Raw genomic sequence first — 24359 nt, 5'->3', positions numbered from 1 at the left:
GGAGGAGGGGGAGGGGCCAGTGGTGGGGGGGGGGGTTGGGAAGGGGCGGGGGGTGGGGAGTGGGGAGACTGCTGAAGGGGGGGCTGCGCTAGGGAAGGGAAACCTGGCGGGGTACAGGCAGTCCTCTTGCATCAGGAGGGTGGAAGGGGCCAGGGAGGAGAAGGGGGGAGCGGGGCAAGGCTCGAGGCCTGGCACCTTGGTAGGAGGTGGGAAATGGAGGAGGGCCTGGGGGGGTTTGGGCTTGGGGTCTTCTGGCAGGAGGAAGTCGGGGCTCAGGAAAGCAGGTGAGTCCAGGGGTCCAGAGCAGCTGCTCCGAGCCTGAAAGACACAAAGCACAAAGCTTAGGAGTCGAGCGGGCCTGGGCCGGCCCTCTGCCACTGCCCCTTCCGCTCAGGAGCCTGTGCCAGGCACGACACGAGGCACAGAGGAAGGAGACACAGCCTGGCCCTTGGGGAAAGTCCCAGCCAAGGCCCCTGTGAGTGGGGCCAGTCTGAGGGGGAGGGCAGGACCCCGGGCCTCTGGGGCAGCGGCAGTCTCTGGACAGGGAAGGAGAGGACCTCAGGGCTTACAAATAGATAACAGGGGCCCCAAAGACAAAGCAGTAACTGCAAAGCTGTGGGAGGGAGACCGAGTCACAGATCCTGATCAGAGAATCGGAAAATCCTGATGGTCAAAGAAGACTGCTCGGAGGTGGTGACTTTTCAGCATGTATGTCACAGGACAGAGGGACAAGGCAGAGAGGGAGAGGAACATAGGTGGGCAGGAATGAATAAGCATTTCCTGAAGGAGGAGAGGTTTGCCAGCTGGAGGGGAGCAGCAGGAGTCAAAGTCACAGTATTTTAGCTCAAAGCCTGAGTCTAGTCCACCCCCATCACTTTTTTTAGACCTTCACCTTCCATCTTAGACTCAATCCTGTGTTTTGATTCCAAGGCAGAAGAGCAGTGAGGGCTAGGCGATGGGGGTTAGGTGTCTTGTCCAGGGGTCACACAGTTAGAAAGTGTCTTCGGCCAGATATGAATTCAGGATCTCCCATCTCTGAGCCTGGCTTTCCATCTACTGGGCCACCCAGCTGCCCCCCAACCTCCTCACTTTACAGAGGGTTAAACCGAGGCCCAGAGTGATTCAGGCATAGGATCATTGATTTGCCCAGGATGGCAGTCTAGTACCTGAGACAGAATTGGAACCCAGGTCTTCCTGACTCCAGGGCCAGCATTCTCTCCATTATATTTTGCTCCCACAAGCTCTCCAAGGAGAACCTTTTTGTCTCCCTTTGGCTAGGACCTCACACTGTGCCTGGCACATGGTAGGTGATTAATAAATGCTTGCTGGTTGGTTGGCAGATTAAGTCCCTTCTTCCCCATCACTTCTGCCATTGCCTGCGTTCAGATCCTCAGAACTTTGTGCCTATCACAGAACAACGACTTCCCCCCAACTGGCTTCTTCTCTGATATCCTGGCATCCAAGGGAAGGGACGAGAGGAACCAGCAATCATTGCTCCATGCCAGGCGACGGGAGATAAAAAGAAAAAGCACAGATGGTGCCTGCCCTCAAGGAGCTTAGTCTGAAGGGGGAGACAATGGAAACCCATCAATATGAAGAACTGAAGGATGGACCTTCCTGCACAAAGTGGGGCTTGATCCCAGCCTTGAAGGAAACAGGATTCTGGGAAGGAGGTATATTCCAGGTACAGGGGACCATTACAAAGGCACAGAGGTGGGAAATGGAGCATTGTGTGTGAAGAACAGAAGGGAGATTAACAGGACTGGCCCTTGTACCTGCAGTGCTTCAACCTTCAGCCTCCTGACTTTCTACACTCTCTCTGACCAGACTCAGCCTACCTCTCCTCAGTATGAGAAGAAGCCTTTGAGTCCTGCCTCCATGACCCTGGGCAAGTCACTGATCCTCTCAAAACTCATTATCCTGGTCTGTAGTATGAGGATGAAGAGCCCAGAACTACTGATCCAGTAGGACTGTTGTGAGAAGAGGGGCTTCAGAGCCAGCCAAGCACTCCCCAAATCAAGGTGACTTCTCATTATTACCTGCACCCCTCAACTCCAGACACTCTTCCCCAGAAATGTCTTGGTTGTTCCAGCCTCTGTAGCTTGGGTCACACTTTTCCCACCTCTCCCTATCCACATCCTTCACCCTTCAAAACTCAACTCAAGTCCTACCACCTCCAGGAAGTCTTCTGGGACCATCCCAGCTTGCCAGGATGATTTGGCTTCCTCCAGCCCTAACTGCTCCCACATCTGGACGATAGGGCCTATCGGGGTTAGATGGCATCTTATTCTTTAATTGTTTTGTATGATTGGTAACTCAGTGGGAGTTTTTTCTTCGCAGTCAGTGTGTGCTCCTCCCATGACCATCCAAGGATGGGACTTGTAGTTACATGAGTAATAATTAATATCGACAGCTAACATTTATATGGGGTTTACTAGATTCCAGGCACTGTGCTGAGGGCTTAGATCATCTGGTCCTTATAGCAACCCTGGGAGGAAGGTACTATTATTTATTATCCCCACTATACAGATGAGGAAACTGAGGCAAATAGGGTTAAGTGACTTCTGTAGTATCCAAGGTCAAATTTGGGCTCAGGTCTTCCTCTGCCCTTTGGGCCATTTAACTGAAAGAATGAGAGAGTAGAAAGACATCAAAGAATGAGAGGTGTGGGAAGGTTGGGGGCTGGGATGGGAACAAACACTTACCGGTAGTCGGCTGCCCAGGAGAAGGGGCACCCCTGGGGGGGCAGCCTGAGATTCTGGTGTCAGGAACCCGCCACTAAACAGAGGGTCAGCCATTGGGCTAAAACTGGGGGGCTCTGGGAAGCTCACAGGTGTTGATGGGGGCCGGTGGTTGGTGAAGAACTCTGTAAATCAAGGGCAGGTCAGGCTGGTCAGGAGGAATGGGGTACCCTGAGTGTCACCTAGGTCCCTGAAATGGGAGGGTATTTTCTCCTCTGGCCCTCCTTTTTCCCTGGGAGCTTTCTCTGACACCTTCCAAGGTAGGAGGCCTTGTAGGAGAGGTGGGTCTTGGCACCCCCCAGTTAGCCGGTCAGGGTGAAGGTTTCTGGTGTGGGGATGGGTAGCTTGTTTTTAAAGGAGATTGTGAAACTTAAAGAGTTTCTGTCTCACTCATGGGGGAAGCGGCACTGGGTTAGGGTGGGGTGGGCCTTTGCTGAATTGCAGGAGAGGGCTGAGACCCCAGGAAATGGCCCTCCCATGGGATGCCCTGCTGCTCAGTCCATGACCCCCAGTTCCTGGGCAGGGTTCACCCATTCTGGTTGGGAGAGGTAAGGGAAGTGAGAGGTCACAGAGAGGGGAGGCTGTGAACTGGGCAGTGAGCATAAAGAACAGGGAAGGGCAAGTCCTCAATGGGTGGAGGGAGAAAAGGGGAGGATGCACCCAGGAAGTGGAGCAGGAAGAGCCCCAGCTTTCGATGTGGGAGTTGTGTAAGCTGAAGGCTATTCTGGTTTTGGGAAGCGACTGCCTGTGGCTTAACCACATCCCGAGGGCTTTATGAAGCACCCGCTGCTGCCACCAGCCTGCCTGCCCTCTTCCCAGCACCTTTCTCCAGCCCTGGCCGAGCTCCTGGTACCCTGCAGTGTATTGTGGTTCCCTAGAGAAAGATTGAGGGAGAGGGGGAGGGAGGGAGCCATCTTATTCTCCTCCCCATAGCCCTTTGACCCCCTGGAGGACAAGGCAGGGGTGGGCTAAGGTCCTTCTCTTTGTGTAAGGAGCCCCCCCATTCCCAGAGTGGCACAGATAAGAAGCCACATGGGATTTGGGGCCATTGGGTGCCTAGATGTTTCCTATGACTGGAGGGAATTGTATTTCTGTCTTGTGTGTTTGTCTCTTCGTTCCATGTACGCAATGAGACAAAATTGGTCCATGATCCATTCATCCGTGCCCTCTTCATCCAGAGTTAACTAAAACCCCAAGTCAGGGAAGAAGAGATGGCCCTCAATCCTACCCTTCCCAGCCTCCAGAGACCATAATCCTAACTTCACTCTCGAGACTATGACCTGAACCCCTGGTCAGCCTAGAACCTTCTCAAAGCTCTCTTCTTCTCCCCAAAGGCATTCTGGTATCCCAGGGTCAGAGCAGCCCACCTCTCATTCCAAGCCAGGATTAGGTAAATGGAGCTCTAAACCTGAATCAGGCCTGGATACATGAGCCTCCAAGGACTTTCCCCCGACACTCAGTAGTCCTTCCTGCCCTGAGACTATTACTGATGTTGAATCAAGAACATAGAACCCAGGGGCAGCTGGGTAGCTCAGTGGATTGAGAGCCAGGCCTAGAGACGGGAGGTCCTAGGTTCAAATCTGGCCTCAGACACTTCCCAGCTGTGTGACCCTGGGCAAGTCACTTGACCCCCATTGCCTACCCTTACCATTCTTCTGCCTTGGAGCCAATACACAGTATTGACTCCAAGATGGAAGGTGAGGGTTTTAAAAAAAAGAACATTGAACCCCCATCCCCACACACAAAGGCTTGTCTGATGCCAAGCCCAGAGGCCCAGCACTAAGTCCCCAAGCCTTGGGTTGAGCCTCTTTCTCCATCTCAGAACTAAGTCCATCCATGGAATCATACCCCTAAGATTAGAGGAGCCCCTTCCTAGCATTGATCTCTCAGCTCTGAACCAATGACTCTTTGACACAAAGCCCCGATCACTTAGACTTAGGCACTAAGAATCCACTCCTGGCGCTGATCATAAGCCCCTCTCCCTAGCACTGTGCCTCTGTCCCCAGAAGAATGCCAAACCACCATACGCAGAGTTGGGTTCCCATCCTTGGCAGTCAAGTCTTCATCTCAAGCCCAGAAGCTCCATATCTGACACTGACCCCTCCATCCCCAGCACTCTCCTCCCAACGGTCTCTCCCTAGTCACAACCTTCCTTTGGAGCACTGACTGCCGCAAGGTCTCCCAAGCCTCTTCCCTCTAATCTAGTCTCCCAGAGACATTCCCAGAGCCCAAATCAGACTACATTCCTCCCCTATTCAAGAAGCTCTCTGTTGTCTCCAGTAAAACACATTCCCTCTGCTAGCTGGGTGACCCTGGGCAAGTCACTTAATCCCCACTGCCTAGCCCATAATACTCTTCTGCCTTGGAACCAATACACAGTCTTGATTCTAAGACAGAAAGTTAAAAAAACCCCAACAAACCCTTTGGGGTCTGTCTCCACCCTCCATTTCTGGATTTATTTCACATTCCTGCTCCTCACACTCTCTACAGTCTGATCGATTCGCTCCAGAGAATCCCTCTCCTGTCTCTGGATCTTTTGATCCCCACTCTTCATTGCTGCTGCTCAGAATCCCTGCTTCTGGTAGAGCCTCCACTCAAGGACTTCCCTCTCCCAAAAGGAGGCTTTTCCTGATCTCCCCTGTCACTAGTCACTCCACAGCCTCCTTGACAAAGGGACCTTGGGCTTACTTAGCTATAAATGGTCCATATTTACCCACTGGAATATAATATCCTTGAGGGTAGAGAAGATTTTGGACTGTCTAGTATACTGTTTCGTACCTAGTAGGGAGTTAATAAAAGCTTGTAGAAGGGAATGAAATTCTTGACACTAGAGCCTCCTTTATGGCACTGAGCCCCAACCCTGACCCTAAGCCTCCATCTTCAACTCTGCGCTCCTTATTTCTGGTACCAAGCCCCTACCATCTCCAGACACAGAACCATTCTTCCTGTTAGTGAACTCTCATCCCTGGACACTGAATCCCTCTTCCCTGTCCCCTGAGCCTTCTACCCCCTCCCCAACAATGAACCTCTGGCCCCAGCAGTAAGGCCCAAATTACTGTCATTTAGTCCACCGCTCTGAAGGTGGGAATTAAGAAGTGCTTTGTTTCGAGGCAACATGGAGGCCACCAAAGTCCCCAGCACCACCTCTGCCCCAATACCACCAGCTTCCTCACCTTTGGGCACTTAACCAAGGCCAAGCCCTATGAAGCATGCCCTTAGCAAGACTCCGCATGCCCTTGGTTCAGTCTCTTCTTGCCTGACCTCCTGTCTTTAACAGCCATTTGGGGTTGAGTGGTCTCCCCTTCTCCCCTTAACTGGCCCACTCCAGGCAGGACTCGGGGAAAGCTTGGGCTGCCACTGTTTACCAGCAGCCTCTTCCTACCTGATGTTCGCATGTCCATCCCCAGCCAGGGTTGTCCCCAAGCAGGGCCAGCTTGCTCCCCAAGCCCAGCCATCTCCACTTCTGCCTGAGGCAGCCACCTCCCCTCTCCCCATGGCTGGGCCAGGCAGGCATGGGGGCATGGGGTGGTTCCTCATTCCCAAGGCCCCATTGGCCTCTGCCTCTTGATTGGCAGACCTAAGGAACCTATGGGGGAGGGGGGACACCAACCTCTATCAGTTCTCAAACCAGCCCCCTTACTCTAGAGCCTTGGTTCTGATTTGAGAGCGAGAGGATTTTTCCACCTTAAATTTAGACCAATTCTTCTTGTGTCCAACCTGTGCAGTCCCTTTACAGTGGGCCCCAACTCTTGAGCACTAAGTCCCCACCCTGGCATTGAGATCCTGTCCCCTTCATTCCTGACCCTGGGTCCCCACCCCTGGCACTGAACTCCCATTGAGCTCTCCCCCTCAGCATAACACTGCCCTATCTGATACTGAGTCCCTATTACTTGCAAAGAGCCTCTATCTCTGGCCCTGGGTTCCCAGCCCTGACACAGAGCCCCCATCCTTAGCCCTGAGCTGTCATTCCTAGCACTGCACCCCTGTCCCCAGTACTCAGACCTGACAAAGAAGTCCTAGCCCAGACTGGAAGCCCCCATCCAGCTTCTGGCCACTGAACTGTCCCTAGTACTGAACCTACAGCCCCAGCACTAAGCCCCATTCTTGGCAACAAGCAACACTGACTTGTTGCTCCTTAGCACCAACACTATAGATCTGAGAATTCACTTCCACGATGCCAGTGGGGGCTGGAGAGAATCTATGAAGACGTTTTAGGGCCCTAGTGAAGGCTCTTTGCTGCAGCCACGGTCATCCCTCAGGACATCCCCCTCCCCGACAGCAGCTCTGTGTTTTCGGGCCTTGGGCCCTGACTCCAGCTCTCCTGGCCCCCCTCACCTGAAATATCCATGAAGTCGTCCAGGCTGGGCTGCAGGGGGGTCAGGTCTGGTTGGATCATGTCAGCATTGCCAATGTAGGCTGGGGGGGAGGGCGGAGGCAGTGTCAGGAGAGGCTGGAGGAGGCATGGGCTGTTACGTCATCCATGCCCACCTGCATACTCTCATAGCCTCATGGCAGAGGGCTCCCTTAATCCCCTCCCAAGGTTCTTATAGAACCACAGAAGCCCAGAGCAAGAAGGGACCTGAGACACCTCCTAGAGCAGTCTCCCACCGACTGACCAGGAATCCTCCCTCTAATGTCACTTCCCAGGGGTCATCCAGTCTGTGTGAAGACTACCAGGGAGGGAGGTCATGGGCTCCTCCTCATCAGAGTCCTTCAAGCACAAGCTAGAGGCTTGGTCAGGGATGAATTGGACTGGGAGGCCTTTGAGTCCTTCCCTGGGGCTGAGAGTGTATGATTCTATGAGGACCCACCACCCCTACACAAGTGGCCCGTTCTTCACTCTTTGGGACGGCTGTCGTGTTAGTATGTTTTCTAGACAACAAGCTTACATCGACCCTTTTGCTCCTGGTTCTGCCCTCTGGGGCCAAGCAGAACAAACCCAATGCTACCTCCATATCTTTGAAGACAGCGAGCATTCCCTCTCCCTCACCCCCCAGGCTTCTCCAAGCTAACGATCTTTCAGTTCTCCTGCAGTGGGGACATTTTCCATGGAGACTGCCCCAGTCCTGGCCACTCCTAAATCTTCTCTCCAGGGTCCCTAGTAAGGTCATCCCCAGATGTGGAAGAGTCCTCCAACCCTCTTGGCCAAGATTCTCTTCAAGGTGCTGGGTGGTCCCAGATTTTCTCCAATGAGGCCTTTGCCCCTCCTCTCAATGGCATTTTAGAGATCATCTAGTTGATGATCTCTCATTACCAGTGAGGAAACTGAGACCTAGACTCTCTGGAGTGGGGTGGTATCCAGTTGAGAGGCAGTGTACAACAGAAAGGGCACTGGGTTTAGAGTCTGAGGACTTGTTTTAAGGTCCTGGCTCTGTGCGACTTTGGGCAAGTGAAACTGGGCCTCAGTTTGCTCATCTGCACAGAGGTGGTTTGGCCCCTTCTGGCTCTAAAGCCATGATCCTATAATCTAGAAGTGAATTCACTTCCTTTTCTTGAGGTCTCGTCTAGCCCTGGATCTAGGAGCCTCTTGGGAGGTTACAAGTGGCACCCATCCACCCAAAAGCATTGATCTAGGTGACCTCTAAAGACCCTTCTAGTTCCCCAGCTGAGAGCCCCCATGATCCTGAAGTCTCAACTGCTTTGTAAAATGAATGGATCGAGTGTCCCTTTCAGTTCTATACCTCCCACCCCTCCCACCTTTTCTCCTAGACCCTCTGCTGTCTGTTCTGAATAGGCTTCACCTTGATACTAGAATGGGCTTCTCACCATCATCAGGGGGCAGCTGAAGTGGGGCAGGACTGGGCTGAGTCATGGTGAACAGTGTGTCGGAGATGTCGGACAGGAAGCAGTCCAGGTCGAGGAGCTGCCGGCCCCCTGGCTCTTCTTCGGGCCCCCCCAGCAGCACTGGTACCACACTGGAGAAGAGCTGCTCGCACCATCGTTCTGGTGGCCTCCACCCCCCCTCCGCCTGGGGAGATGGCACCAACCAGCAAGCCAGCGGGACAGGGGTCACCCTACTGTCTGGCCCCCCATTACCCAACCTCTTCTTAGAGGGATGGCTCCAGTCAGCCATCCTACAGAGGTTGGGGTGGGGGGTTGCTTCATGTTTATTCATCTCCCCCCTCTGGTTGGGGAGATGGCACTGCCCAGACAACTGGTGGGCTAGGGGTTACCCCACTTTCTACCCCCATGACTCCTTTCTCCCTGCCTTTCCTTCTATCCCCTCGTGACACTGATTTTTCAAAAATCACATTCTCTTCAACATACAGCCAGTAGTTTTTCATCTCCCTCCTCCACCCTCCAGCTTTTCCCCTGCCCCCCCTCTTCCCCAGCACCACCTACCTGCTTAGGGGCCAAGAAGTCCCCTTCCCTGCTGGATTTGCGGAGCTGCAGAGACACACAGAGGGTTGGATCTTTGCACCCAAGACCAAAACTTTCTCTACCTTCCCACCAGCAGAAGAGGACATAGAGGTACGACATGGCCACTAGATGGCAATGCTGGGCTGGCCGTAGAGAAGGGAAGGGTGGGGGCCCCCCCAGAAGGGCTCAAGGGTCAGGGGAGGAGATATGGGGCTTGTGAGAGGCTTCCAAGTGGAGTGGAGTGGCTTTGAGAGTGGAGTGGCTTATCTGGAAATGTCTGTGCTTTGGCCACAGCTCTGGGTCCTGAGCAGGCTTCTGGGGGGAGACTGGCTGGGGTGGGGTGGGGACCTGAACCTCCTCTTACACACTCACCCGCTTCTTGTAGTAAATTCGCCACTTGTGATATTCTCGCATGACCACCTCAATCCTCCGCTTCCAGTAATTTCCCTCCAGCACCACGGCCTGGGAAGGCAAGTCATGGAGACCCAAGGCAGCACCTTTCCTACCTCCACCCTCCCAGCTCCGTTCCTGACAGCCCAGCTAAAATGGAGGAGGGAGACGGGGCTGGGGACAAAGTCTAGGGGTGGGCTGTGTCAATCACCCCTCAGAGGAGAAGCTTGGGGGTGCCTGGTCTGGGCAGGGGCCGTGGAGGTCTCAAATACCTCTGGTTTCCGGTGCTCATCGGCTTCAGACCCCTGCAGAGGGGTCACGAAGCCACAGACGGGGCTCTTCCTCCGCTGGACATCTAGGAGGAAGGTGGGCTGAGTCAGGCCACAGGGGACCCTTGTTCTCTCAGGCCCCAACGTCCCACCTTCCTCCCTCTCCTGGATACTAGGGAGGCTGATTACACACACACTGATGGATAGAAGGTATCAACCACCAACCATTGCAGACTTTTACCAATTGTCCCAGACCTAGCCCCAAGTTTCTATGAAGGCACCCAGATTATATTCTTCTTTTCTCTCCTCTTTTTCTTGCTTCTTTCTCTTCCTTCATTTTTTTCTTCCTTTCTTCCTTCCTTTCTCACCTTCTGTCTCAGAATCAATTCTAAGGCAGAAGAGTCCTAAGGGCTAGGTGATTGTGGTTAAGTGACTTGCTCAGGGTCATGTAGCTAGGAAGTGCCTGAGGGCAGATTTGAACACAAGTCCTCTTTGCTCCAGTTCTGGTGCTCTATACCATGTCCACCTAGCTGCCCTTCTCCATCTTTTCTGGCACAATATTATCTGCTTGTCACCTCCATTTAGCAGAAAGTTGTGGGATTCAGGTCCTGCCTCTAACACATACTAGCTATGCCACACTGGGGAGTCACTTCATCTTTCAGTGCCCCTCAGATACTCTATAACTGTGTTGGTGAAGATGTGGCACACGTGCCCTGGTGGGAAGGAGGGTGCTGCTCCACTCCCCCTCTCCACCATGCCTGATGACATTTTTTGCATGCCCCAATCCTCTGTCCAGCAGATGAATGCCAATCTCTGTGGTAATGGTGGGGGGCGGGGAAGGAGTTTGGAGGGGAGAGTCACAGGTGGCTTGAAGGTGCAGTTTGGGCACATGATCTCTAAAAGGTTTACCAACGCTGCCCTATAAGACTATAAATTGCAAAGCAGATGCCAATCCTCAATGGTCAAAGGACTTTCCTCTTTGGTAATTCCTTATAATACTAACAGAATTGTAGATTTGATTGGAAACAAATTGTTCTGTCTCACCTCTTATGAGTTATCTCTGTGGGAGTGGGAGTGGGTGTGGGTGTGGATGTGAGGGATTTCTCCAGCTGGAGGAGAAGCTCTTCAAGGTCAGGGTCCATGTCTTATACTCTTGGGAGCTCCCATAGCAGATACAGGGCTATGCACCCAAAGGAGATTCAACAGAATGAAATTGGAGCCTTGGCTGGGTTTCTGAAGCAGAAAGGACCTTCCTCTGATGGCCTCTGGCTCAACCCCTTCATTTGCTATACCCCAGGGAGGTAAAGGCCCATAGTAAGGTGAATCAGATCTGAGACACAATCGGAAGACATGGCCAGGATTCCCATAGGACCATACCAGAGGCTGCTTTGTGATCCCTCCTTCACCAGAGTTCCAGAGCAGAGCCTAAGAACCACACAAGGGGAGCCTCAAATCTGTACTAGATCTTCCTTATATGACTTATTCCTAATACTAACAAATCATGGAGGTGGCATGCTGTAGAGGATAGAGAAGGGCCTCAGCTCCCAAAGACAGAGCCTGTCAACCTGGGGCACCAGCCCCACAAGAGGTCTAAGGGGCTGGCCAAGAGGAGAAAGGGAATATTTGGGAGCTCTTGCTAAAGCAGGACAGTGGGAAGAGCCCTGGCTCTGTAGGGAGAAGACTTGGATTCAAATCTTTCCTCTGGTGCTTAATACCTGTGTGACTTTAAGCAATTACTTAACCAGCCTGGGTCTCGGTTTCCTTGTATGTGAAAAAGAGGGGATTGGCCTCACTGGCCTGAGGCCCCCTCCGGCTTTTCATCTCTAATCCTAGGTGTTGCACCTGTAAGAGAGGACCTCAGAAGATTGGCCTCCTGATTTCAAGGCCAGCAAGCCCTGGAGGAAGGATTCTGAGCCTGAGCTCAGCTGGGGGGGTTCCTCACCTCCTGAGCTTCCAGGTATGTAGCTTAGAGGAGCCCTAGAAGGCAAACTGATCAGTATTAGCTGACACCAGAGAAAGGGTTAATGACAGAGCTACACCCTTCTTTCTTCTCCACACCTGGAAGACCTTGGGAAGTTCTTTAGTCTTCCCATCCTGGGTAAGACTAAGGGAGCTGGAGAAGGTCCAGAGAGGGAGAGCTCAAAGGATGTCCAGGGGCCGTCAAGACAATGGAAAGGATGGGCTAGAATGGAAAAAGTTTTTCATTTGGTACTGTCTCTTGTGGGCTAGCCTTCTCTCCTTGGCTCCATTAAGGATAAGGACTATGTTTCCTCTCTTTCCTCCTGCCTCTCTATGCTGTCTGCCTCAGTTTCCTCATCTGTAAAATGGAGATAGTAATACAATCTATCTCTCAGGGTTATGGTAAGGATAGAATGAAAGAATATTTTAAAAGCCCTTTGCCTGCCTTAAAGAAAGACATAAATGCAAGTGATTATTAGTGTCATGGAGCCCAGTGAGGGGGCTTCACTAAACACTTCCTGAATAAGGCATAGAAAGAACACCAGATTCTGAGAGTTCAGACCTAGGTTCAAATCCTGACCCCCGCCTAACAGCTGTAGGTCATACAACCTTGGTTTTCTCAGCTGTGAAACAGGGATCTCATAGTATTTTCTTACCTACTTCACTTTTGAAACTTTCTCTTCCTTCCTTCCTTCCTTCCTTCCTTCCTTCCTTCCTTCCTTCCTTCCTTCCTTCCTTCCTTCCTTTTTTTTTTTTCCTTAGTGACAAATCTACAAAAAAAAAAGGGCAAGGGCAAGGCAATTGGAGTTAAGTGACTTGCCCAGGGTCACACAGCTAGGAAGTCTCTGAGGCCAGATTTGAATCCAGATCCTTCTGACTCCAGGCTTGGTGTTCTAACCACCTAGTTTTTCTCCCCGAGACTGATTCTTTAAAGATCTATGATTTTATGGCTGAGGGTACTCCCTTTACCAGTGAAGACTGAAACCCTTCTATACTCAGTTGACAATCTTTGAGTTGAGAGCTGTCCCACCAGAAAAATTCATTATCTTTTAGCCATTCTGGTGATATCTCTGAACTGAGCTGGTTGGTTCTGAGATAAGAGACAGAGTCTATCACTGAGGTTCCCAACCTGGTGGACTCATAGACCTAATTCTTGGACCTTTGGAGGCCTCTCCATTTTAGAGATAAGGGAAGTGAGGATCAGTAAGAGGAAGTGATTTGTCCTAGATAAGACACAATAAACCTAAGAGGCAGCATCCAAACTTGGGTCCTCTGGACCCAGAAGCAATACTCTTCCCACTGTACCATGCTGCTTCTCTTACAACAAACCCTAAGTCTGCCCTCCTCTGGCATAAGCTTCCAGAAGCTGAGGTTACCTCCACATCACAGAGGAGGCATTTGGAATGTAGCCAAGGAGAAGAAAGGAGTGTGAGTCATTAGGATTGAGAAGTGGAGAGGGAAGAGATCTGATTGGAGACCTTCAGTGCCTCCCCACATGTGGGATGATTGGGTGGCCCTAGATCAGGGGTTCTGAACTTTGGTGTGTCCTTGACCTCCATTGGGGTTGCTGGGGGAAGCCTAGGGATCCCCCTTCTCAGAATCATGCTTTGAAATACTCAAGATCAAATACATAGGATGATAAAAGGAAACCAATTCTATTGACATACAGGGATCCAAATATTTTTTTTAAACATGTTTGCAGTCCCTGGGTTAAGAACTCTTGCATTAGCTGACCTTTAGCTTTCAGCTCTGTCATTCCAGAGCTCCGTGCTTATTGTTTCAGGAAGGGGCAGGAGATCACAGGATCACAGGTCTGAAGCTGGAAAGGCCCTTAGACTTCATCAGGTCCAACTCCTCCATCTTACATAAGAAGAGACTGAAAACACTCACTTGCCCAGGGCCACACAGGTGGGATTTGAACCCAGGACTTCCTAACTTCAAGTCCAGGATTCTAGCCACTATATCATGATGCCTCTGAAGAGAAGGACACAGTTTTAAGTTTTCTTTGGGACTGTCTTATTTTGATCTTTGTATCCCTCAGAGAAAATGATCAAGTGAAATATTTCTAAAAAGTCCCTAGTATGGTGCCTAGCATGCAGTAGGCATTGTATGAAGATTTACTCCCTTCCCAAAACCTGGTACACAGTAGTTGCTAAAGAAATGCTTGCTGATGTAAATCTCACAAACAACAGCCCTGGGAATGGGGACCAAACTTGGGATTTCATTGACATAGGGAACTCCAGGATGAGGAAATTCCATTCACAACTGCAGATCAGCATTTTTTCTGCAATCTATGCTCTTAAGAGAGTGGCCTGGGTCAAGGAGAATTTCCCTGGTCACTGAGGCAGTATCTGAGGTGAGATTTGAACCCAGATCTTCTTGACTCAGGCTAGTGCACTGATCCCCACCACATGCCTCAGGGTGACATGGGGTAAAAATAAGGGGCTCAGGCTCCATGAGATGGGACAGGCTGAGAATAGAAACAGGTTCCAAACCAACAAAAAGCCTTGAGTGACACACTTCTCTTAGGTCACCAAGGGAAGAATGAAATGTCTTTTTCCCTGAGGGGGTGAATTGGGTTTCCTCAAACTAATGGACAAAATCCGAGCTCCAGAGACTGTGGATCTGACTCTGGGGAGGCAATCGATGCTCTGAGTTAGGTAGACTTTGCTATGTTGTAGGCAAGATGCTCTATTTGGAGTCAGAAGGCACTGGGTTCAAATTCTGCCTGCATCTACCTGCCTGTGGGACCTTGGGCAAATTATTTAATTTCTTAAGTCCTTAGTCTTTTCTTGTGTCAAAGAGGGGGCTGGTCTGTCTCATAGGATCCTAGAACTAGAGTCGCAAAGGGATCTTAGAAGGCAACTAGTCCAACCTCCTCATATTACAGATGAGGAAACTGAGGCCCAATGTCACACAGCTAAGCGATAGCCACCAGAATTTTAATCCAGGTCACCTCTAAAATCCCTTCTTCCTCTGAATCTCTGATCCTATGACCTACTTCACTCTAAATCCATGAATCAGAAGATCAAGCAGAGTAAATCTGGGAGACTTCCTGGAGAAGGTGTTTTTGAAATCTGAAAAGGTCAGGACTTGGGAAGAAACACAAAGCTTGGTGTAGGCTGAGGTGGAGAGGACAGGAAAGTGGAGACCCTAACCCAACTGCCCACAGCCTAATGGCTGCCCACCTCCACTCACACTGGATGTACCAGGCCCTCCAGATTGCGTTGTTGAGACGAATCTTGTCCCTGCAGAGTAGCTTCAGGCCTTTGAAGTTCTTCCACTTGGGAGACACCAGTTTCCCGCTGTGAGGGGCAGAGCAGGTCTGGATCAGGAAGGGCAGAGGGACAGAAGTGGGGAGAGCCAGACCCTCCCCCTAGCAGGGAGGGAGCAGCTTGGTCACTATATCCCGGGGCCATTTCAGAGTCCCACCCCCAATCCTTACACAGTGTGGGAGCAAGCAGGCACCTGGTGTCTAGGGCCACCCCTAGCCCCCCTTACCTTCTCCATCTATCCGTCACTTTCTCTGAAATTCCCACCCTCACTCCTTTGAGTTAAAGCATTAAAAAAAATCTCATTACAATGTATATTTAAGCAATGGTGTAGTTTTACGGAAAGACCCATATCCTCGGATCTGGGAATCTGGACTGACCAGAGATTCCCTGTGTGATCTTGGGAAAGTCATTTCCTAGACTCATGCCATTTCTCCTAGGTGTCCCCGGCCTCAAGCCTGTTCTCTCTCCACATCATCCTCCACACAGCTGCTGAAGGGATCTTCCTAGAGAAAGCTATCCACATATCCCCCAAGTCAATGAAATCCAGGTTTCCTCTCACTGTACAGAAACACCTTAGTTTGGGGTACAAAATCCTTCTGTTTGGCTCCAATCTGCCTTCCCAGACTCCTTACACTTGACCCTCTTCCCTCCTCTCTACCATGCAGCCATGTGTCCAACCTACATACAAATGCTCCAATTTCCCCCCATCCCTGCCTTTGTCCTGGTGGTCCTCCATGCCTGGTCTGCACCCCAGTCTTGCCTTTACCTCTGAGAATCCCTGCTTTCCTTCAGAGCCTCACCAGCCATTGTTAGTGTCCTCCTTTCCCCAGATTACATTTTTTCATCTTGTCTATTTGCTATATGTCCAGCTGTGGGGATGGGTTGTTTGTTCCGCTAGAACGGAAGCTCCCCAAGGCCAGAGCCTGGTTCCCTTTTGTTCTGGAATCTCCAGCACTTGGCATCGAGCTTGGTACCCCGGAAGTGACCGATGTTTATTGATTGATTCTCCTCTCTGGCCTCAGTTTCCCTCTTCTTTAAGATGATGGGGGGAGCTTGTAGGGCCCTCCACTGCTAATATTCACAGCTCTCTATTATAGTATCTGGGAAAGGAGAGGGTGCCAGGCTGGAATTATCTTACTGGATTAGCCCTTGTGGAGGCAGGGAAGGAGGAAGGAGGTACGTTTGCTTTAGCTGTGCCAGGAACGTGAAGAGTGGCACAGAATGGGGCAGGGAGCCTTCTTGCCTCCATTCTCGCCTCCCTGCCCAGCATCCTCTTTTCTCTCCCAGGCGTCTCAGACTGGTTCCCTCCTGGTTTCTCCTGTTCCCACCCATCCCCATCCTGCTCTCAGAGGCCCAGCAATGTCCAGTTCCCGTCATCGCTGCAGAAGACTTTGGGAAGGGAAAAGGGACAGGCCAGAGTCACTGGCTGGGAGAAGCTCTAAGCCTGACCCAGAATCCTCCGCCTTCCACTGGCAGGTGTCCAGTGCCTCAGGTCACTTTGTGTCCCCTTGAAGAATCATGAAATGGAACAGGAATAGGAGGTACTGCTGGAGGGGGGGGGAGGAGAGATGTGCCCCCTCCCACAATTATACTCTGAGGTTGGAGCCAGCCAAGCATCCTGGGATGGACACTATCAATGATTTTCCCCAAAGACCTCAGAGGCAGTGGGATCTCAGAGATCATTCTACAGGAGGGGAAACTGAGGCCAGGGGAATGAAGTGACTGGTTTAGGTCACAGAGGGGAGGATTCAAACTTGGGTCCTCCGTCCCTAGAGCTGGTGCCCTTTCTGTTAAGTACTGAAGTCTGGCTGAAGTCCAGCCTGCTCCTTTCCTAGCTGGGCCCTGGGGCTTGGGAAGCCCCTCCCTCTGGCTGAGGGTTTGCAGGCTTATCTGTAGGCTGCCCCCACCCCCACCCCCATCTGTGCCTTCCCCCATCTCCAGGCTGAGTATTTGTTTAGCAGCAGCTGGAGGGGGCCGGCCAGAGGCCCCATGGGTGAAAGGCCTCATTGCTCTAATACAGAGTACATAATGCCGGGCACACACACACGTCCTTCCCCTCCAGCCCCAGAAAAAACACCATCTGGGAAGGAAGAAGAAACAGAGGGAGGGAGGGAAGGAGGGAGGAAGGGGCTCCTAGTCCCCTCCCTAGCCCCAAACTGCCTTTCAGCCTCCCCCATCCGGAGCCTCTAGGCTCATTTTACAGACAGGGAAACTGAGACCCAGAGAGCTTAAGTTCTTTGCCCAGGATCCCAGGGCTAATAAGTATAGGAGGCAGGATTGGAATCCAGGACTTCTGAACGCCAAGGCTGGCCCTCTAGCTATGGCACCATGCTATCTCTGATAGGCCAATGGGTGGAGGAAAGAAGGAACAGTCTAAGCCTGGAGGGGTCTGGCTAAAAGCTTTGAAAGCTATGGGAGAGGACTGCTAAGGGTTCAATGGCAAATAGCATAGAAGGCTGAATAGGGGAGAGGATTGGGACCAGGAAGCAGAGAAAAGGCTGTCCAGCAACAGCAGAGGCCAGGATCAAGCGATGAGCCCAAAGGTCTGACTGAAACCCTGCACCTGGAAAGGGACCTCCTTTTATTTAGGACTCTTTGCTCTCTCCAATTTGGAGGGAAAAGGCATCCAGTGGGAGAAGCTAAAAGGAATTTTATAGATTCCAGTGGCTGTGGACTCTGTGGGCTCTGGTGGTGTATATAATGTACCTTAAAGACTGGACAATAGACAAAGGACAGTTAGGTGGTACAGTGGAAGAGCACCAAGCCTAAAGTCAGAAAGACCCAAGTTCAAATCCAACCTCAGACACTCATTAGCTGTGTGACCCTGGGCAAGTCGCTTTACCCTGTTTGCCTCAGTTTCCTCATCTGTAAAATGTTCTGGAGAAGGAGGTGGCAAAGCACTTCAGCATCTCTGCTAAGAAAACCCCAAACGGGGTCACAAAGCATTGGACACAACTGAATAACAACTGCTTGACCACAGATCACCAGAGATCTTTGCCTGGAATGATGGGTGGTGGCCTATTTTGTTCTCTTGCTTCCATCCTATATTTTTTTTTTAATCAATAAGTGCGACTCCCCATCCTTTTATGCAGATACTGCTCTGTAATTAGCTTCTATTTTCAGATAACTTAGATTCAGATAGGTAGGGTGTGCTTTGATAATTTCGACTTTTCATCTTGCCATCCTGAATACACCCCAGGCATGGATGGTTGCGCCCAGCTGGATGCCCAGAACACAGTATGGGGGTGGGTGAGAAGCCCACCCCTGGGGTGCCTTGGGGAATCACAGGTCTGAGATGGAGTCAACAGGGGGAGACACAGCTTAGATGGGAAGGGAGGCGTTTCCCATTGGCTGCAACAAGTGAGGTGGATAAGTGATGGATCCTCCACTGACACTAGAATAGAGGTAGGTCATAGAAAAAGGCAGGTGGGGCATTCCAGGTTGGTTGAGCCTGCTGGCCAGCCCAGTAAGTATCCTGGGGCCTGCCCCTATGTGGCTGATAGGATCACACTTGAGGATCTGGGTGTCCTTTCTCTCTATCTCCATTCAGTGATACAACCCTTAGTGGAGTGTGTCAAACTGTTACTTTTCCTAAGCGTGGGCCCATAGAGGGGTTAGAGGAAGAGGGAATATGCAGCTAAAGCCCGAGATTGGGAGCCACAGTGTGATCTGGAAAAAAAAAACATGGAATGATAGAATCTGAGAGTTGAAAGGCATCTAAGTTTTCCTAATTCTGACCCTCATCACCTTGTCCTAGATTAGCTGTCTCCTAACTGCTCTCCTTTTTTTCTAGCTATTTCCCTCCCTAGTTCATCCACATGGCTGCCAAAGGGCTTTTCCTAAAGCACAGACATAGGAAACGCTCCTGTTCAATAAGCTCCAGTGGCTCCCTATGGTTTCTAGGATCAAACACAAACTTCTCTGTCTGGCATTTAAAGCCCTTTCCAGCCTCAATAGACAATCCTCCCCCTTACTCTCTCTGCATCCAAACTCTAGCCTTCTTGATGTTTTTTACACCCATGATTCCATCTGCCACTCTACTGCCCCATTTTCATGTATTTGCAGAGGAGTTGCCCATGACTAGAATGTTCTCCCTCCTTATCACCTTAATTTACTCCAAAGATCAAATGTCAGCTCCAAATTGTAGCCTTTCCTGGTCCCTTCACAGGCTGGTGCCTCATCCTCCCCAATTCCCTTGCTTATCTGGTGGATTTTTTTTTTTAACTTGAGAACTATTGGAGCTATTATCACTAGAGCCCTGGACTTCCTGGAGTCAATTCAAGCTGTGTGGCATGATCTTGGGCAATTCACATAACTCTTTGAGCTTCAGTTTCCTCATCTGTAAGTTGACAGGGTTGAATGATGGCTTCTTAGTTTCCCTTAAGCCCTAAGTTGAGGGTTTTGTATTTGTTATTATTTAATTTGTCCTTATTTTATATATACTTATATGTGTACCTGCTGTCTCTCCCTAAAGAATGTAAGCTTCTTGAGGGCAGAGATTATTTCATTCGTCTTTGTATTTTTAGTCCTTAGCATCCACCTAGCCCTTAATAGACATTACTTGTTGACTGACTGGTAGATTTTCCCAACCAGGACAGGAATCTTCTTTAAGGTGTCCCTGACTGGTGGACATCCAGTGTCTGCTCAAACATTTCTAATGACCTGGGAGCTCACTGTCTTACCAGATGCCCCACCCGCCTAGTTATAGGATAGTTCTTTCTTAGAGTAAGGTAAAATTTTCTTCCCTATAGCTTCTACTATTGGTGGTCCTAATTCTGCCCACAGGAACAGTAGAGATCAAAACTAGCCCCTAGTCAGGCACCTGGTCTCCATGTCCATGCCCATGCCACTTTCCCTGTCCAGTCTCTATGATGCTCCAGCTGAGCCAGTCTCTTCTGTCTCCTGGAATGCTCTGAACTCTCCTGCCTCCATACCTTCTCTTCTGCTCTCCCCTATTCCTAGAATGCCTTTCTTATCCAGTTGAACTCCTTCCCTATCTTTAAGACCCATCTCAGAGGCTACCCTCTCTATGCAGCCTCCCTGATAACTTTTGTCCATAATGATCCTCCCCTCGGATCTCATATAGCACTTGTTTTTGCACAGCTTCAATATAAGAGTATAGATTAGAATTATTTTTGACTGTGTCTTCCCCACTTACTAGATGGTAAGTTCCACGAGGGCAGGGACCAAGTCTTTGTCTTTATAAACCTTGTAGCTTCCTACAAAAGATACTCTGAACACAGCATTTAGAACATTTCCCACAGACAATAATCTGACACAACAGCCATTTAATAAATATTTCCTGGATGAATAAATCCAATTTCTATTTGACAGCTCTTCTCATACATCTCCCAGGTCTGCTCTTCTCTAAGCTAACTACTACTGGTTCCAGACCCCCTCATCATCCTGGCCATCTTCCTCTGGATACAGCAACTCATTTTTATTTTCTCCCCTGAAGGGAATTCCCTCCAAGGCCAGTGAGGGTATTGCCAAGCATAGCTTAATATGGTCCTAGGCTTGGAGTCTGGAAGACTCCAAGTACTCCTTTCACTTTACTAGTTGTATGATCAAGGGTAATTCACAATTGTACTCCCTGAGCCTCTGTGTCATCATCTAGAAAATGAGGATAATAGGAATAATTCTAAGACAATGGGAAGTTCATAAAGCCACTGAGCCTCTGATTCTTATCTATAAAATGGGACCCACAATTCCTGTAGAGAGGCAGGAATGCTGTGTGGATGGAGAGGTGGGCTTGGAACTAGGAAGAACTGAGTCAGTTTAAGCCCTGCCTCTGACACATAATGGCTGTGTGACTGAAGCCACTCTCTCATACTTCAAGTTGCAGAGGAAGTGTTGGCTGGCATTGGTTAGAAGGGATTCTCCTCACCTGGGAGTTCCCTATTTCAGTGAAATCACAGGGCCAGTCCCTCCAGCAATCCCTCCTTCCCAGGGCTGTTGTGAGGCTCAGATGAGACAATACATAAGCCCCCCTCTGGAAATGTTTAAGCATCATTCAAATGCTGGTTTCTTTCTTCTTTGGGTCCCAAATTTCCCCCTCTAGGAAACAGACTTTTGATTCACTTAAAAAAAAAACAACACCAAAACTCTTATCTTAGTATCAGTTCTAAGACAGAAGAGCTACAAAGGCTAGATGATTGGGGTTCAGTGACTTGTCCATGGTCACACAGTTATTTGAAGCCCAAACACCTCTTGCCTCTAAGCCTGGACTTCCAAGTCTGGCACTCTATCCACTGTACTACCTAGCAGCCCCTGCCTCTACTGATTCCAGAGCTTCTCCAGTGTAGGTCCCTCTGGGTCTTCTTATTCTCAACCCCTGGTACTAAGTGGTCATTCCTAGCATTAAGCACTTCCATCTTATTTCCCATTAGGCTAGAGAGAAGGAATACCAAAGGGTTCCCAATAATAATAGCTAACATTATTGACCTAAAGCATTAAGGTTTGCAAAACACTTTATAGAATATTATCTTGTTTCATCCTCACAAGAACCTTGTGAATTCTGCCGTTATTATCTCCATTTTACAGATGTGGAAGCTGAGGCTGAGAGCAGTTAAGGGACTTGCCCAGGGTCACACAGCTAGGAAGGGCCTAAGGTAGGTTTAAATTCTGACTCCAAAGGCAGCCCGCTCCTTCCCAAGCCAAGCAGTTCTCAAAGTCCCAGAGGGTTATTTTCAATGCTCTCCCACCTAGAAATATCCAAGCTTTTCTTCTGCCCCCTACACACCCCAACACACATTTGGTCACAGATTGCACCCCCAGAACTGCCAATGGCGGGGGAGGTGTTTAAGAGGGTTTAAGAGACCCGTTCCATGCCTTGCTGCTAGGCTGGCAGTCTACCAGATTGGGGGGGGAAGGGAAGAGGACCCTGGTGAGCTCATATCCCCCCTCCTAGGAAGGGTGACTGGGGAGGGGGTGGGTATGCCTGCTTCTACCCTTGCAGGAGGCCAGCTCATCATTAGGAGACAAGACTCCTGGGTTCTTATGACACTGCCCCTCTGGGCAGCTCAGACTATTTTTAGAGCACATGTGTTACCCTGGGGGGAGGGGGAGAGAGGGGGTGAAGCCATCTGGGGGGAGCCACCTTGCTTAGGGGAAATCTTTTCTCTGGGGGTGGGGCAGGGCACTTATCGAGACCCATCCCCTGGTCCTTGACCTATGGACCACCTGTCCCCAAATCTGAAAGCAGGAAAGGGCAGCAGGGGGATGGAAGGAGGAAGAGCTCTGAAGGGCCTCTGGACAACACTGGGCCTGTATCCTAGTGCTGGTGGGGAACCTGGATGAGTGTTTGTGGGATGCACGGTGCCCTCGCCTGCCCTCGGGACGGTAGCCTGAGTGTCTGAAAGCCTCGACCTCTGATCTGACGTCCTGGAGACAGGACAGGCCCTTTGGTGGAGGTGGGAGGGGGTTCAAGGGACAGGAGGGACCCTAACACCTTTTGGGGTAAGACCACACTCAAGACCTGAGATGCCCCAGACTGAGTCTCGTGATCTGGGAGGAACAGGGGGAGGGAGGGGAAGAGTTGGGGTGGGAATTTGAACTTTCCACATTGGTCCTGGCCACCCAGCCGATCGGGTTGCAACATGACCTGGGCATCAAGCCAACTCATGTGGGCCAAGGTTACCCGCTGCCTGCTTGGCCAATGGGGTCTCAGCGTCTGGACGGAGGGCTCCAATCCCCTGGCTGGTCAAAAAGAGCCCCTCCACCGCCCCCTCGCCATGTTCCCCTCTGGAACTAAAGGGAGGTAACTCTTCTGTCCCTGCCAGGATCCCTGGGTGTTTGAGGGCAGGGGGAAGGGCAGGCAGTGGGTGCCAGCATTTCTCAGAAGGGGGGAGGGATGAAAAGAGATATTTGCACAGAGAGAAGATCAAGGCCAGCCTATCCCCCTTTCTCCTCTCCCATCGCTCCCAGTTGATAATTTATCCCAGCGCCTGGGTTGCTCTGTTCTTTGCTCCGGGAACTTTGCTCCAGGACATCCAGGGCACTTGGCCAGGAAGGGGGCAGGGAAAGGGGTTCCTCTACACCCCAGAGAATACAGTTTGGAGCTTGCTGGGGGTGGCCTTCCACAGTCCACAAGCCCATCTCCTTTTGACCTGACACCCCCAAATCCTCTGAGGCCAGGGCTGGAACCCTTTGGCTCCAAGTTCAGGAGCAGTGAAGAGGAGATATGTCCTGGGATAGCAAGCCTCCTCTCTGCCCAGCCTAGCCCTCCCTCCAGACCACCAGCAGCTTGGCCATCCCCAAGCAGGCTGCAGCACCCCCTGCTGGCCTAGAGTCTCCTGGGGGCAAGCAGGAAGAAGGGAATCGAGGCTCCAACCTTACAAGGAAGCTCCCAGACCCCCACCAGGCCAGAGAACACCCCCTCCCCCGGCTCTAGTAGGTGAAATCGTGGCTTGGGGGAGTGAAGACCTTAGTGGGCATCCTTAGAGTAGAGGAAGGACCTCCCCCCCCCCACCCTGCCCCCAGAACGGGAGTCGAAGGTTGGGCTGAGGATCAGCCCGGAGGAACTTTCCAGCAAGGTTTGGGGAGGGGTCGGATGAAGGTTGTGGGGGTCTGGGCGTTGGAGGATTGTGGCAGTGGGGACCACGTGAGGCCCTGGGAGCCTCGAGGAGAGCAGTGCCGGGTCCTGGGAGGAGCAAGAGCAGGAGGAGGGGGCTCTGGTGGGTCTGTCCAGGAGCCAGTTAGGGGAGGAAGGGGTTGGGCAATCCCTGGGAGCCCATCTTCTAGTGTCTGGGGATGGCGGATGGGCCCTGTCGGGGGCAGGGGATTGCCGGGATTAGGAGTCATTCCCCGAGGTGTTTAAGGACAGGGAGCCCCGAGGTGAGAGTCTGCACGAAAGTCCCTCAGCTAAGCTCCCGGTAGAGCGAAAGGGTGGGGGGGTGGGGGGGAGGCCTGCGGAGGTGGGGCTGCGGTCGCTCGGTCCGTGGGCTACCCGAAGGGGAAGCAGAGGGACCACCCGAGCATGGGGTTGGGGAGCGGCAGCCCCGAGGGGAACCTCAGGGCCTGTGCCCCGGGAATGTCAGGGTGCTGGGGTAAAAGGTTTGGGGCGGAGCAAGGAGGAGGAGCTCCGGCGTGTTCCCTCCGAAGTCCCCGCGTGTCCGAGAGGGAGGGGAGTTCTGGCTCAGGTGGGGAATGGCGGGGAGCCCAGTGAGTACCCCAGAGAGGGGGAAGCAGGCTCTGGTGGGTACGGGGCGGGGGGAGTGTAGCGAAGGGAGAAAGAGGGCTGGGGGCGGGGAGGGCCGTGCCCAGGTGCCCGGGAAGGAGAGGAGTGTTCGCGGGTTCGAGTTAAAGAGGGGATCTTGGGACTGACAGGACACTCCAGGGAAGGGGCAGCGGGTTCTCAGGAGCTT

At 51.5% G+C, this 24359-nt stretch overlaps 1 protein-coding gene across 4 annotated transcripts in view; it reads right to left on the bottom strand.

The window, feature by feature from the left end:
• The window catches only part of MLXIPL (MLX interacting protein like), a 35410-nt gene that overhangs the window by 5680 nt on the left and 5371 nt on the right, over positions 1–24359 (bottom strand). For all 4 annotated transcript variants that reach the window (XM_044673101.1, XM_044673100.1, XM_044673099.1 and 1 more), the window contains exons 2-9: positions 14918–15024; positions 9764–9846; positions 9474–9563; positions 9084–9128; positions 8508–8709; positions 7077–7157; positions 2706–2866; positions 38–318 (exon numbers count right to left, since the gene is read on the bottom strand). In XM_044673101.1, the coding sequence (XP_044529036.1) occupies positions 38–318; positions 2706–2866; positions 7077–7157; positions 8508–8709; positions 9084–9128; positions 9474–9563; positions 9764–9846; positions 14918–15024 (1050 nt within the window). The remainder of the gene's footprint in view (positions 1–37; positions 319–2705; positions 2867–7076; positions 7158–8507; positions 8710–9083; positions 9129–9473; positions 9564–9763; positions 9847–14917; positions 15025–24359) is intronic.

Source organism: Gracilinanus agilis, chromosome 4, assembly GCF_016433145.1.
Source record: "Gracilinanus agilis isolate LMUSP501 chromosome 4, AgileGrace, whole genome shotgun sequence".
In the NCBI taxonomy this organism is placed as follows: Eukaryota; Metazoa; Chordata; class Mammalia; order Didelphimorphia; family Didelphidae; genus Gracilinanus; species Gracilinanus agilis.
Note: the sequence above shows the minus strand (reverse complement) of the source record. Positions and strands in the feature narration are given on the sequence as shown.